The sequence below is a fragment of the Crocodylus siamensis genome, chromosome 5, assembly GCF_052110815.1.
Source record: "Crocodylus siamensis isolate JL-2025a chromosome 5, ASM5211081v1, whole genome shotgun sequence".
Classification (NCBI taxonomy): Eukaryota; Metazoa; Chordata; order Crocodylia; family Crocodylidae; genus Crocodylus; species Crocodylus siamensis.
This window is the reverse complement of record NC_143399.1, coordinates 155,729,480-155,745,715: the sequence shown is the minus strand read 5'-3', so window position 1 is coordinate 155,745,715 and position 16,236 is coordinate 155,729,480. Positions and strand designations below refer to the sequence as shown.

Genomic DNA, 16,236 nt, shown 5'->3' with positions numbered 1-16,236 from the left:
AAGTGGGTTTCTGTATCCGTACTATACCAGTTATAGCTACAGTTCATAAAAATATAACACGTAAGGAGCAGTCAGGATACTTTATAGAAAAGTTCTGAGGGCATAGAAATGAAGTGAGGCATCTCCATGCCTCTTGCTACATCTGATTGTAGTAAATGACCTGAGTTTTCATTTGTCAGTGGCAGAAAACAAAGGAAGGAACTTCAAAGTTGAAGAACAAGGGAGTGCTAGCCCCCATCTTCTCTACCCCTTGGATTAATAAAGTTGTGACATAGCCACTGCCAGTACTTCCACTTCTTTGAAAGGAAGCCCTGTCATCCTGTGCACATGGAGCAGTAAAATCCCACTGACTTCAGGATTTGTAGGGTGAGGTGCTGCTCATATTGAGTACGGATCTTGAATTTGTCTCTAGAAGTAATTGCAATTGAATTCATTTAGGAGGGCAGTGAGACTTGTTGGGGTAATGCATGGTGCTTCTAAAATCCAGTTTAAATAATCTTCTTATTGTAGACATAAGTAAGTTTACAGCTGTCATGGTCTTAAATGAACATCTTCCTCTCTAGAGCAAGAGCTGTGATTTGAATTGTATTTTGTCATATGGTATGGTCAGAAGACTGAAGTAGCTAGAAACTGAATATCAGAATCCACATTCTGCTTAGTTTATAGTCAAGGCAGTTTTGTTATTATGTGTATAATAATAAACATGTTTTGGCTTTTTATATGACACTCATTTGATGTACTAATGCATGACTGGTGCGAGTCGGTGCAACTCTGTTAAGTTCTCCAAGTGATGCTAGCTATTCATCTCGCTTAACAGTGTTGTAATTTTATAGTATCTGGCATAAAGCTAGGGAAGCATTTTATTTATGCATTTTTAAATTATTCTGTTTCAGCATGTGGGACGTTAGCTTTTTATCCATGCATCTCTTGAGTCATAGGTGCTATTTGCAATACACCATCCTGAGCGTACCCTGAGTCTAGCCTCTCTGCTGGGAAGGTGCCAGCACAGCCCCTGGCCCTGAGCTTGCAGCAGACAGCCCACCGTTGCCCTGTGCACAGATCTGGGAGCACATCCCTCCCCCAGGGGTGCACCCAGTGACAAAAGCTGTCTCCCCTTGCCCCCGCACACCATGGATGAGCTGTGGTTCTGTCCTGTGCACTGCTCCACCTCGACTGTGCAACGCCTGCCCTTCCAGGCCTGCTCCTGTCCCACTTCCCCCATCACCTCAGAGGCCTCGATCTGCCCTCCCCCGCCTCTTTTCTCCCCAACAGACTGGATGCTGCTCTCCAAGCTGCCAGGCTGCGTTCCTGGCTGTGTACAACCACAATTTTTATTAGTGACATTATTGACCACATCAGCTAAAAAAAAGCCAATTGCTAATAATGTCAATTTTCCTTTTATTGGTGCCAATACAATATGGATCGATGTATCAGTGCACCTCTAGACTGTTTACGAAGTACTTATGTCAAAATTTGCAGCAGTTTAAAAAAATGATAATGTGCATCAATCCTGGATACACTAAATGCATAGGTATTATATGCAAACTGTTACAGCGATGTTTAATTTTATGGTCATTGTTTTCAGATTTACCCCACACTTCCATGTGCTCAGGGAGAGCAGTAAGAAGAGAGGGAAGGGGGTTGCCGGGGGAAAAAGCTGAGGGGAAGCAGAGAGCAAAGGGTTACCTGACCACACCAGAATTATTTTTCCTGCTGTAGCAATGGGAGGGAGATAAATATAAGGCAAATCTCCAATAATTAGATTCTGTACTTGGAAAATTATAACAAATTTATAAATTTTCCATGTATAGAATCTAATTATTGGGGGGTCGTCTTATAATCAGGATCCTCTTATATTTGAATAAATGTGATAAGAAATGATTCAGATGTATAGAATGCTGAAATTATGAGTACACAAGTGAGTAGCATGTCACTTCTTTGTGCTGGCATTGTAGAAACTGATGAATAATGTATTTTGGCAATCAATAGTGTAGGGACTGTTGAGTTTTTTTACATAAAAATTGCAATGTTGCTCTGTTGGACAGATGGACATTTGCCATACTGACATGAAAGACCGGCTCTCTTTTTGGGGCAGTGGAGCCAAAGGAGTGCTTTTCTTTTCAACATACATTTATTTTTTCTTTGATCCTTGAAATATATCTTACTGACTTCCTTGGAAACAGGTTTGTGGTAAACTTGAAGCCTAATATAGAGCAGTAAGGAGAGTGGGATTTTAGTTTTCGTTCTAGGCATTTTAGTTCTTGGGACTGATTTATTCTTAGAGTGAGCTGGATCATTTAACTGTTATCAGCCTGGAAGTTACTGACCACAATTTGTATCCATACTCATGCCTCTCTTGAGTCATAGATGCTGTTTGTAATAAGTGGAAAATAGATTGCATAACATAAACTAAAGGAAAAATGGGGGTGGGGAGGGAATTCAAACTTTTAACAAGAAACTGCTGCAGAGTCCATCGAAAATAGTAAGTGTGTTTTACAAACAGGTGCTTTATTACTCTTGGTCTATATTTAAACACTACATTTTCTCTCTTAAATTAATGTTTCTGCTTTGCTTGCAAATCGTTTGTACGTTATAGGCACTGTGGCAGATGCCTTTATTTTTTCAATATAACCCCTTAAAAATACTGTAAAACTTTATTTCTTTTGAACCAGGAGGAAAAACGAGCTTCATGTTAAAAGTCCGCCCTCTAGAGAAATATCCTGTGGACCTTTATTATTTAGTTGATGTGTCAGCTTCTATGCACAACAATATAGAAAAATTAAACTCAGTTGGATTTGATTTATCTAAAAAGATGGCAAACATTTCCCTGGACTTTCGACTTGGATTTGGATCATATGTTGATAAAACTGTGTCACCCTATATTAGCACTCACCCAGGTAGAATCCATAATCAGTGCAGGTATGTAGTAATTTTATGTTTCTCTGAATAATGGAGTAATACCAGGTGATGGAATTTATGTGTAATAATTACTTCAGTAAATGTGTTATAATTTTTATAAACGTTAATATCTCATCAGGATATTTTTTTATTTTGATATCACATGCTTTTCCAAAGTATTCTGTTTGTTTAGAAACAAACTTCTCTCATCCATTCCTCCCATGATTGTATTTAAAGTGGGCAAAAAGGCATTTTTAGGATGCAAAGCAAAAATATAGGCTTTGTGTGTAGGCGAAACGAGAGGCGTGTATGCATGACACTTTAAAGCGGGCTAAATGCTTTTGCACTACTTTAATGGTGTCAGTGTTTGCACGCCTCGGCAGCATATTGTGCATTAATTCCAGCCGCTGGTAGGAAGCTCAGCAGCGTAATTCACCTTAAATGACTTGGGGTGCAGCAAACAGACTCCTCTGAAGAGTTTTAGTTTGCTGCCCCTACAGCCATGGACGGGCTCCATGCAGGCAGCCTGACAGCATCCCAGGAAAGCAGCTCTGCCCAAGAAAAGCAGTGAGCCTGATCTTTTTTTTTTCTACACCCCCCCCCCCCGAGCCTGCCTGCTTGCCTGAGCTGAGCAGGGGGCCTGGTGCTTTCCTCTGTGCCTGCACTGCCTCCCGGGAACACCCAAGCCTATGGGCGTGTGCCGCTTGGAAGGGGGCCACCACTGCCACAGAGGGAAACACCAGCCTCCCTCCACAGCCCAGGGACCACTGCACCCACTGGCAGCTCACCTTCCCCTCCCACTGGAGAGGCAGCTAAATCAGCGAGGTGTTTTTTCATAGTTGGTAGGGTCAGAAGGCACACCTGAACAGATCATCAAATCTGACCCCCGTGGCAGGAAAAAGTACTGGGGTCAAATGACCCCAGCAAGGTGTTCATCTAGCCTCCTCTTAAAGACCCCCAAGGTAGGAGCCAGCACCACTTCACTTGGAAGTTGGTTCCAGATCCTAGCTGCCCTGACAATGAAGTAGTGCCTCCTGATGTCTAGTCTGAATTTACCCTCTGCCAGCTTGTGACTGTTATTTCTAGTCATTCCTGATAGTGCTTGGGGGAACAGGGACTCCCCCAATGCCTGCTGGTCCTCCTCTGACTAGTTTGTAACAGGCCACTAGATGCCCCCTCAGCCTTCTCTTGTGGAGGCTGAACAGGTTCAGGTCCTGTAGCCTGTCCTCATAGGGCCTGCCCTGCTGCCTCCGATCATGCGAGTGGCCTTCCTCTGGATCCTCTCCATGTTGTCCACATCCCCCCTGAAGTGCAGCGCCTGGAACTGGACGCAGTACTCCACCTGTGGCCTGACCAGTGTCGCATAGAGAGGGAGGATCACCTGCTTGAGATGCATCTGTGGATGCATGACAAGGTATGGTTGGCCTTCCTGACTGTATCCCCACACTGCCGGCCCATGTTCATCTTGGCATCAACAGTGATTCCAAGATCCTTTTCTGCCTCTGCACTGACAAAAAGGGAGTTCCCCAGCCTGTAGGTATGCTGCTGGTTCTTCCTCCCCAGGTGCATCGCCTTGCGCTTGTCAGTGTTGAAACCCATCCTGTTCTTATCCGCTCACCCCTGTAACCTGTCTAGGTCCAATTGTAGCCTATTCCTCCCTTCTAGCAGGCCCATGTCCCCCACATCTTAGTGTCATCAGCAAATTTGATCAGGGTGCTTTTTACCCTCTCGTCCAAGTCACTGATGAAGATGTTGAACAGTGCGGGTCCGAGGACTGAGCCATGGGGGACCCCACTGCCCACATCCCTCCAGGTCGAAAAATGACCCATCCACCACCACTCTGCGGCCCTCCAGCCAGTTAGTGACTCATTTGACTGTGTAGGTGTTGACACCACAGTCCCTTAGTTTAATGAGAATGGGGTGAGAGACAGTCTCGAAGGCCTTCCTAAAGTTGAGAAAGATGCAGGGGTAGCAGTGGACGTAGTCTAAGGATTTTGTGACCTGGTCATAGAAGGCTACTAGGTTGGTCTGACAGGACCTGCCTCTTATGAACCTGTGTTGGTTGCCCCTAAGCATAACCTCCCCCGCTGGCCCCTCATGGACTTGCGCTAGGATAATTCTCTCAAAAACCCAGGATTGAAGTAAGACTAACTGGCCCATTTTTGAAAATGGGAACCACATTGGCCCTCTTCCAGTCCTCTGGCACCACACCAGAACACCACGAGTGCTCGTAAACCTGTGGCGGGGTCCCGCAGTGACCTCAGCTAATTCCCTCAGCACTCTGGGGTGGAGATCGTCCGGACCAGCTGATTTATATATGTCCAGTCCCTCCAGAAGTTCCCTGACTAGATCCTCACTGACCCTTGGTCTGGGTGTGCCTCCCCTGGGGCCTGAGAGGGTCCCAGTGAGGGGGCTGATCCAGTCTCTACTCAGGAAAATGGAGGCAAAGAAATTGTTAAATAGGTTAGGTTTGTCATCTGATGTGATGACCAAATTTCCTAGCGTGCAGGGGCCCCACATTACCCGGTACTTTCTTTTGCCCCCTATGTATTTAAAAAAAGGACTTCTTGTTGTCCTTGATCCGGGTAGCTAGTCCCAGTTCCATCTCCACCTTGGCCTTCCTGACTGCCCCCCCTGCAGCCCAGAGCAACCACAGTATAGTCCTCCCTTGTGATGGCCCCTCCTTTCCATTGGATATATGCCAATGAAATATACCCAATGGTATATATACCCAATGGAATATATCCTTTTAGCTAGGAGACGTTTAAAATCCACCGCTTCAATTTAGGGCCCCCATTTCATCTACACACGGCCATAGATATAAACTTACTAAAGCCTAAATATATAAGCTTTCTGTTGCATTTTAAAGCATGCTTTTCACTTAAAGCACGTAGCCAAGATGATAAAGTCTGATTGTTTTGCATGTTGGTGCCTATTTCCATTCCAAACTTTATGAAAGGGATTAAAAGATGTGGTTGCCCTTGATATCAGAGACTAGACTTGATGACTCAGAACATTGCATCAAGTTCTTTGTTCCTAAATGCTTTTCTTTAAATTATTCCTTTTGTCCTTGTACTATGTTAGTTCTTTGAGCTGATTTAACAAACAGAAATGACCCATTGGCTCTGATCAAACAACTTTTAGTTAGTTAAATACCCATTTTATGTGAAATAGGAATGCAGGGTTGGACCAGGGGATTTTGTTGTTGTTGTTCATCCAATACACTTTGTCTACTGCATTTATCATTTATACAAGGTGAACAGTTGTTTTCCAACCTTACTAAAAAACTTCACAATATGTCTAATTAAATGTACATGTAAACCAGTTCACTAAAATGATATAAAAAAGTTAAAATTTAATTTGTGAAAGGGGCAGGGGTTGAAAGAGGATAAAACTAGGCTGTTCTCAGTGATGGCAGATGACAGAACAAGGAGCAACAGTATCAAGTTGCAGCAGGGGAAGTTTAGGTTAGATATTAGGAAGAATTTTCTCACTAGGGGGTAGTAAAACACTGGAGCAGGTTACCCAAAGGGGTTGTGGAATCTCTGTCCTTGGAGGGCTAGACAAAGCCTTACCTGGGATTGTCCCGTTTTAAGAATGGGGTTGGACTAGATGATCTCCTGAGGTCCCTTCCAGCCCTAATTTTCTATGATTATATGATTTTTGTTGTCACGCAATAACTCTTGTGTGACAACTTGATCCACAGTTCTTCCAATTCAGTGAGTAGCTTTCCACTACTTTTCCTTCAGTGAATTGTAGATGGGGGACTAGATCTCCAAGTCAGTAAACATTTTTTCATGTACATGAAGTCTGTTGCTGGGCAAGGGGATAAGTAAAGGCTCTAGAATTACCTCTTACTACTTGCTCAAGGCTTTCTCAACATAATGTTGTAAAAGGTATTGTTAGCATCTGAGACTGGTTTATATCTACATGGCTAGGTAACGCATTAATATCAGGAAGTATCATACTTGTGTATCTAGACCCTTAGATTTGCTGGTTTAGGTTTTGATCCTGTAGACTGATTTGTGTGGTGGTAAGATAAGCTGCCCTTAGTGTTATCTGGATACTTAGAAATTTGAATGTTAAGTCTAGTTCTTTCATTCCTTAAAGATTCAGAAACAAATAACATTCTGCATGAGGTGGTACTGTCTTTTACCATTATTATTTTGTATGTTAATTTGTGCACGATAGTGTTGCATACTTACTACTGTTATTTGTTGTAGTTTTCTGAATGATTAGATACACTTTTAAATAATTACCCAAAAAACCCTTTAATTGTTTTAGTCTATATATATATATATATATATATATATATATATATATATATATGAAATAGCTGTAGCCCTAGTGCACCTAATAAAGACCTTTTATCATGAAATTATTGCATATTTTTAAAAATATACAATCTGTGCTAAATATTTAAGTATATTTTCAAATATTTCATAAAACCTGATTTCTATTGCAGTTATTAAGATTCCTTTCAAATAAGAATGTAAAATTTGATTATGTCTTTTTTCCGCTTACAGTGATTATAATTTAGATTGCATGCCTCCTCATGGTTACATTCATGTCTTGTCCCTGACTGACAATATAGCAGACTTCAAAAATGCAGTTAATAAACAAAAAATTTCAGGGAATATTGATACACCTGAAGGGGGTTTTGATGCCATGCTCCAGGCAGCTGTGTGCCAGGTAAGGAGACTTCTGAACTGCCATTTATTTGTCTGTTCAGATACAAATTCATATTTGTGAGTCAGTGGTATCTGAGTGTCAGTGATGTCCAGCCTTATGATGTTGTAACAGCTCCTACTGTTGTTTTTCTTCCTGACAAAAGCATTTCCTCATTTTTTAACCATTAGTCAAAGCTTTGTAAAATCTGGGGCAGGACCAGATAGAGATGGCTCATTCATTATTGTTAATGATGATTTGCTACTCAGAAAATCTGTTCCTTGGGGGTTATTGCAGCCATACTTTTAAATTATTAACAAAAAATAATTCTTTACTCAGTTCTGTTGGTTCTTCTGGCTAAGCAAGAATGAACAATGGGAGATTCGACTGCAGATTTATCAGCATCAGTAAAACTGTTTGATCCAATCAGTTTTACTTGTCCAATTATGATGAGGGGGCTGGACTCGATGATCTTCTGGGGTCCCTTCCAGCCCTAATGTCTATGAAATCTATGAAATCTATGAAATCTATAATTTGAACTGAAGAGGTACAGTAGAGTAAATAAGGATCATATTTGACCTGAAAACCAACTTTACGTGAGTCAAGGTGGCTATTTTTCATCATGAGTAAAGGCAGAGTCTTTTGGTTTAGTATTTAGAAGAAATGTTTTTGCTAGTGAACTTAGAATGTTTGATATTTGCAAATCAAGTTGTAATAATGATAAACCTCCACATGGTACTTTTAGACTGTCTTTACAGAACACGCTTGGCTTAAATTGAGTAAAAGGAAGGTCCCATTGAGTAGTGCAAAGTCTTTTCTCCTCTTCTAGTTGTTGGGAACGTGGTTTGAAGTTTGACACCCTCCATTTTAGAAAATATCTGAAAACTAAGGGCCAGTCTAAGGACTTAGGTGTGAACTTATTTGTCCCTGCTCTAGTCCCTGAAAAACTTAATACTAAAAGATGCGTCTTTCTTCTTCACACTAATTTTTTTTATGATTCAGTCTAGATGATCAGATGCAAACTATGCTGCAAACTAGATGCAATGTGCATGCACGGATGCAGCTTGAGGAATGATTGGCTTGGCTGGGCTGCAGGACTGCAGGGAAGGACCTTAGGGGAATTGTAGACTATAAGATGATTGTGTGCCATCAGTGTGCTCTTGTTGCAAAAAAAAGCTAATGGCCTACTGGGTTGTTTCAATAAGAGTGCCATTTACAAATCAAGGGAAGTGATTCTTCCACTGTATTCAGCACTAGTGAGGCCTCACCTGGAGTGGTGTGTCCTGTTTTGGGACCCATACTTCAAGAAAGATATGGACACATTGTAGAGAATTCAGTGCTGAGCAACAAAAATGATTAGGGGTCTGGGAAGCAAGACTTAGGAGGCAGGGTAAAAAAGCTAGGGTTATTTTGTCAGGAGAAGAGAAGTCCGAGACAAGGTGGCTAGGATTTGATGACAGTCACACTATGAGAGAGGCACAGTATGGGAGAGGATGCAGATATGACCACAAAGAAAACCCTAGGGAACAGGATGGCCTCACGCAACAGCAGAGGAAATTAAGTTTGGAGAACTTTCTGACTATGATTGTGGTAGTCAAGCACTGGGACAGACTGCCTAGATAAACTGTAGAGTATTCATCCTTGGAAATTTTCAAGAGCAAGTTGGACAGACACTTGGCTGGGATGGTTTAGTCAGGGAAGATCCTGCCTTAAGGAGGGGGCTGGCCTTAGATGACCTTGGGAGTTCTCTGTGTTCCTATGGTCCTTTCCTTACCTTTCAGTAACTTGAACAGGGTAGAAAAGAATTGCACATAAGTGTGTAAGCCCACTTAGGCACCTAAAGTGTCTTAGGTATCCTAAGGTAGAATAGAATCTGGTCATCAACTGTCAATTACTTGCATGGTTTCTGCATTTCAGTGTCAGTTTAGACTTTAAAGAGTTTGTATTTTAAAAAGTAAAACACTAAAATCACCTCAAGTTTTAGACACAGAATTATCACCATCTATTTCAGACTAGAAGAGAGTGAAGAAAGATCTACATCAGTGGTCCCCAACTTATAGTTTGCAGTTATGTCAGTCCCACTGAGACTGAGCAATGCTGGACTAAATCAACAAAAAAGATGGATGGGGAGAGCAAAGTCTGATGTTGGCTAGAGTACCTTTGTCTAGACACCAGAAAGTGTAGGGCAGTTGATCTTCACATTCTCTAAATGTCCTTCCAATCTCATGCCTTTTGCTACATAAGATAATACAGTCACTGCCTGTTTAACTTTGCAGGCTGAGGGCACTTGTGCTGGTCATGTTGAAAGGCTTGGGTCAGAATACTTCATCCGTTTCATCCATTTATACACACTTTGTTGGCTGGTGGGTGAATTTAGAAATAAAGCTCATACTAATGTTAGCCTCATTTTTATTTTTAAAAGACAAAGAACTGTAAAATGGGCAAATAAAAATCACAGTATATAGACATCTTGATCACAGCTGTTATAAAAATCATCCTGAAGCATTGGGAGGATTTCTCGCAACTAAATGTTTATCATTGAACACATTCCATACTTATGACATTCAAGTTTAAAAGGAGCGTATGCCTCCAAGAACAAAAGAATGGAAACGTCTATGTGCATAGGGAGTCTTTCCAGTTAATTGAATTATGGATAAAAATTGATGGGAACAGCGTGCAATTTATAACCACAAACATGAGTTGTAATTTATATTAATAGACACTAATTTTGAACACGGTAGACTTTATGATGTGCTCTGAGAGGCATATTGCCAATTACCAAATTTACAAATTAGAAAGTGAAGAAAAACAATGAAGAGAAATAAACCCTACTGTTTCATACACTCTTTTCTCATTCATTTTTAGTGTTGTGGCTTTAATTATGTAGGATATTGCTGAACAGCCCTCTCTTCTCCATCCTGCAATTTTACATTCCTTTTGGCTTGAAAAAAGGTACCACATTTCAAGCGTTTAATCCATTTCTGTACTTCTGAAGGTCATAACTGACAAGATTTTTGTGCCACACCATTTGAGATTTTTATGCAAAGATTGAAAGGGTTCATTGTCTGTGCCCATACTGAGCGTGTAGTCAACATACCCAGTCCCAGGCAGTGGCATAGTAGAACATACAACTACACAAGTCTTCACTGGAGTGGGCCAGAGGGAGTCTAGGGTGGGTTGTCAAGTCAGTTCTGAGTTTTGAAAGTGAAATTGGGTGTAGAATGGAAAATTTGTGGAGTGTGAGTCAAGACTATCTTTACAGAACACGCTTGGCTTAAACTGAGTAAAAGGAAGGTCCCATTGAGTAGTGCAGAGCCTTTTCTCTTCTTCTAAGTGTTGGGCAGGTGATTTGAAGTTGGAGGAAGCTCTCTGCCATGATCCCTCCTCCTTGGATTTCTTAAGAGTATTTTAACAGTCCTTGCAAAGGTGGGAAATGCATAGTCCTCATCCCTCTGCTTTACCTGTGGCAGGTTTGGGTGGTTTTGGTGTATTTGGGCAATATGCCTTGTGCAACAAGGCTGATTATGTAGTTTAAGGAACAGGTTAGGCAAGAACCTGTATGGAATAATTAAGATTGAGATGATCCTGCCTTCAGCAGGGGGTTGAACTAGATGACCTCTAGAGGTCTCTTCTAGCCCTACTTTTCTATGATTTTGTGATTTTGTGACCTGGCGTTACAGATGCTGGCATTTAAGCTGGAGACGCACTAGACCCTGTTCACCTTTATTACCTACAGGCACCACAAGCTGCTCCTTCTGTACTCAGATCAATCAGAAAGTGAAGTGAGAAGGAAGTAGAGCTCTTGTTTTCAGAAAAGGTCCTACAGCAGCTCCTCATAGTCAAGAGGAGCAGCTGACCATCCTTGAAGTACATTTTGTGCATCTTGCACAAGGCAGGATACTTGACAGCTCTGCAGAGGGAGTGGTAGAGATGATGCAGTGGTGAATGAAGTGGGAGGAAGAGGAGGAAATGAGTGAGTGACAAGTCAAATGGAATGATGGAGGGGGTTCAATAAAAGAAAAAGGAATGAAAGATGGTTTTTATGCACAAAGCTTTCAAATTTGAGCTTGGTCAGCTATTTATCCTATGCACCAAAGTAAAATTCCAGAGAACATGAGTTGATACCCCACCCATTTCTGTACTTAGAAGATCCCCTGACAACTATATACCAGGGAACATATTTTCATTCTTGTTGCTTCTGATGATTCCGCCCTATTGGATTTTTTTTTTACTGTGCTGGTGGTAGAGACCTTACAAACAGTCAGCTTCTGGTGCATCATAAGGGGCTCCCCACCCTACAGATGTGTGAAGATACCAGTAATTGTGTTTTTGTAATATTAAAACTTTGGTTACTAGAATGTATGTTTGAATTCCCTTGGAGAAACTACAGTGAAAGCAAGTAATAAGAAAAGATACTAAATTGAAAATAAGGGGGAAATGTAACATATTTGGATGTTAGCTATAAAGCAGTTCTCTAGATCAGTGCTTCTCAAACCATCTGATGTGGTGGACCAGCAATTTTTTTTTCTAGTGGGCCAGGGACTGGTGCCCGGTTCAGCCAGTGGCAGCAACTGCATGTAACAGCGCTACACAAATGTGCGACTGGCTGTTTCTTTCTCTTTCCTCACCTTGCACAACATGATGTCACCTGGAGTGTTGGAATGTATGAACTGTGGCACTATGACATATCAATGTTATGCTTCTGAAAATATATTTCTTTCTTTCCTGGCAACTCACTGCAGACCGGCGACCACTTTGAGAAGCACTTCTTCTCAAATGAATATTTGTTTTATATGTGTAGTAATATACATTTTAAAGAATTTTATAACTGTCATCTGAAGAAGTTGATGTGCAACATCACAACTGTCGTTTTCTATTTATGTTGTATTAACACACCAAGTACAGCTCAATATACTTGTGACTTGTTTTATTCTAGAAGTGATTCTTCAAAACCAAGAAAAATAAATATCATAGCATTTAATTTGCTTATAAGGTATAGAGGATACTACCAGAATCTGTTTCTTGTAAGCTTGTGAACGTAATTTGAAGTCCTGCAAATGATTTAGGCATGTGCAAGATTGCTCACATAAAATGCTTTTCAAGGTCAGACCATTATGTTGAAGGCCCTGCATAGGAAGAATCAGTGCTTTAACTACTTTGACCTACTTGGCTACATGCCTAAACTCTAATTCAGTGCGTATGTTTCAAGCAGTGCAGAAACCTGAAAAAGAAGCTTTTATGATTGCCTTTCCTAGTCACATTTACCATTACAGAAGCAAAGAAGCTAAATTTCATTCTTACACTTGCAGTGTTTTGCTTTTTATTTTAGAGCCATATTGGTTGGCGCAAGGAAGCAAAGCGACTACTTCTTGTGATGACAGATCAAACCTCACATCTGGCCCTGGATAGTAAACTGGGAGGGATAGTAATTCCTAACGATGGGAATTGCCATCTGAAAGATAATATTTACATCAAAGCTGCAAGTATGGTAAGGTATATGTCATACACTTTATGTTTGGAAAAATAATGCATTAAACAATTTGAAAAAACACATGTTTTTAATACATGAACAAGTCAGATTGACATGACATGCTATCTCTTTGAGATAAGATATTTCACCTTGCACATTGTTTCTGGCACTGCCAAAGCAAAATATACAGTGCTTGTTATTTTTTGATAAGAGCACATGCATCTATTATGTAGAATGTGAGAGGGCAAATATTTTGTTGTGGTGTTCCTTCACTGAAAAAAGGTAACAATAAATAGGAGATCCTCATTGTTTTGTTAGTAAAGTAAGGCATTATGGTCATTCTTTAAGACCGTTTGATAGTGATGATTATGTTGAAGGAAGTAAATGGTAGGGTCTAATACAGTGATTCTCAGACAGAGTACCATGACACGTTGGGGTGCCTTGAGATCCTTTCAAGGGTGACACCTTGTGCTGCATAATGTTAGCACTGTCAGGTGTGAAGACATGATACACAAGATAAACCCAGAGATTTCAAATAAGAATTGATAGCGTTAAAAACATTTCTTACTTGGTGTGGTCTTTCTGAATTCTTTGCAGTAAAAGAAATGCTGACACTTTGAGAGGTGCCTTATCAAATTTCCTTGAGTCTGACAAGGGGTGCGTTGAGCCTAAAAAGGTTAACAAACACTGGCGTAAAAGTCTGACAGTAATGGTGACTTAGAGTAGTGAGAAACTAATTCAACCTTAGCAAGCTGGAAGGAGTCTTCATTCAGAAAGGTTTTTAATGTTAGCGCAGATTTGGAGGTGACTGAATTTCTGGTTTTTAGGTTCATTTGAACTAGTCACAACTTGGCTTATTTTATTGGCTCATGCAAGAGAAACTGCATCAAATATACTGTTGTGTAATTCTTGAATATTAAGGTTGTATAAAAGGCTTGTTTTAGTACTCATAAGATTTCTTCAGCAATATGTGATTAGATTCTATGATCATTAATTATTTGGAACAGGAGCGAGCAAAATATGGCCCGCAGGCTGGATTTGGCCCACCAAACACTTTTATCTGGCATACAGGGCACCCCAGTTGTGCCCCACACAGCCCTTCTGCCCACAAAGGTGGAAGCGAGGTGCCCATGTGTACACAGTGCCTCAAAAACCTACCCTAATGCCATGGCTCCGACCCTCGTGGGTGGAAGGACCCAGCCAGCCAGCATGCAGCTTCTGTGCGGAGCTGCTGCTGCAGTCTGCGGCAACCTGCTCCACTTCCCCAGTCACCTGCTGCCCAGAGCAAGCAGGAAGGGGAGCGGTAGGGGCGGGGCTGCAGCTGTGTGGGAGCACGAGCCTGGGGCTGGTGGCAGCACGGAGCCCACGCCCAGGGGAACAGGGCGGTGGCAGCGTGGAGGTGGAGTGGGCAGGATGTGGGTGTGAGGGAGAGAAGGGGAGTGTGGGGACCTGCTACACTCCCCCTCCCTATGGTGCACAACCCTGGCAGGTAGCAGCAGCAGCAAGTGGGGCACTCAGGGTGCAGACCCCTGGAGGAGCACGGCTCTGGCCAGCGCTGCATATCATAGCAAGGATTGCAGCCTCCTCCAGGCTGTCTGTATCATCGGTGCTCCCCACCACTTGCATGTAACCTCTGCACTCGCCGGGCATGGGAGGGAAGCCTCACGTGCTGGGGCCAGCTGCCTTCCCTGTCAGGACTGCACAGCACTGGAGAGAAGCCTCAGGCGCTGTAGCTGGCTGCCTTCCCTGCAGGGGAGGGAAGCCCCAGGCACCTTCCCCTGAGGGGAGGAGAAGGCAGCCAGCTTCAGCCTGAGGCTTCTCTCCAGTGCTTGACAGCCCCAGCAGGAAAGGCAGCTGGCCCCAGCACGTGGGGCTTCCCTCCTGTTCTGTGCGAGTGCAGGGGATGCATGCGAGTGTCAGGGAGTGGCGGCAACCCAATGAAGCCTGTGCCCCTTTCTGCAGTGTGCAGCGCTGGCCGGAGCCAGGCCCCATCTGTTGCTGCGCCTTGGGGGGGAGTGCAGGGGCGTCTCCATGCCCCCCCAACCTCCCTCACAGCCACAGCCCCCCACATATACACAACCACCAACATACCCTACGCCCCCCTTACATTGTACCACACACACGCATATACATACACGCACACACCCTGCCATACACCCCCCACGATATACAAAACTAAGAATCTATTTTTGAGTTATTATTCAATCACCTGGATATACACTATGCAAACACAAATCATGACAAAAATATTTTTTGTAATAAAATTAAAATATATTATAGTGGATATTTGACTCTTATTGTATGATTTGGTTTTTTTCTGGTTCTAAGATGGCAACCCCTTTCTCCCAAAAAGAGTATTTCCCAAGGACAAGGGGAAAGACTTTCCATGGCCAGGGTCAGGGGCTAGGGGATGGGACTGTTGGTCCCAACTAGGCAACAAGGGGTGGGGCAACTGTCAAGAGCCGGGGCTACCCCAGGGGCCGTTGGCAGTTGACCAAAACTCGTTAAGCAGCCCTGCACCTAAAATAATTGCCCACCCCTGATTTAGAAACTAGCTCATCTTATTTCAGTCTCGGGAAATAGAATTTCCTGCTATATAGCCAGCAGTAAACAAATACTGGAAATCTAAAATGACAGGTCACTCATATAATGCCATCACGGTACATGACACCACTCCCCTCAAGACTAACAAGTTATATTTGTTGTTGCAAGGAATTTTTAGTTTAACAAATACTCACATTTAGGTCTGGGGCAAGCAGACAACAGACCTAGTGAAGTCAGTAAGAACTTTGCCTACTTATGCCAGGGCTGAAATTAGTCCCAAAGACCAGTATTTACAAAAATAGTATGGTACAGAGAAAACTCTGTGTGTGTGTGTGTGTGTGTGTGTGTGTGTAAGAACATCTATTGTATGTTGTGTGAAGCTGAAATGCTTATCAGAATAGGTGGGTGTTTGGAAACTCCTTGAAAGGAAGAGGGAACATAGCATACACTGATTTAGAAGGCTGTTTATATTTCAAACGATCTAATGTCCTTACATTAATTTTCTCCCCTGCCACCTTCTAAATATTCCCTCACTCACTTAACTGGATATTTTACTGCCCTTTGGCTAGTGTGCTCAATTTTGGTATCATTATGCTGCTGTAATGAGAGAAATAACCTTTTAGGTTATAATTCTGTCATAATTCTGTTTTATAAAA

At 42.2% G+C, this 16,236-nt stretch overlaps 1 protein-coding gene across 6 annotated transcripts in view; it reads left to right on the top strand.

Annotated features, from left to right (window-relative positions):
* Nucleotides 1–16,236, top strand: part of ITGB8 (integrin subunit beta 8) — a 96,091-nt gene that overhangs the window by 42,479 nt on the left and 37,376 nt on the right. For all 6 annotated transcript variants that reach the window (XR_016442287.1, XM_090046806.1, XM_090046810.1 and 3 more), the window contains exons 4-6: nucleotides 2,673–2,919; nucleotides 7,425–7,590; nucleotides 12,896–13,054. Coding sequence is in view for 5 of the 6 variants with exons in the window: in XM_090046806.1 (XP_089902932.1) it covers nucleotides 2,673–2,919; nucleotides 7,425–7,590; nucleotides 12,896–13,054 (572 nt within the window). In the remaining variant the exon portion in view is untranslated. The remainder of the gene's footprint in view (nucleotides 1–2,672; nucleotides 2,920–7,424; nucleotides 7,591–12,895; nucleotides 13,055–16,236) is intronic.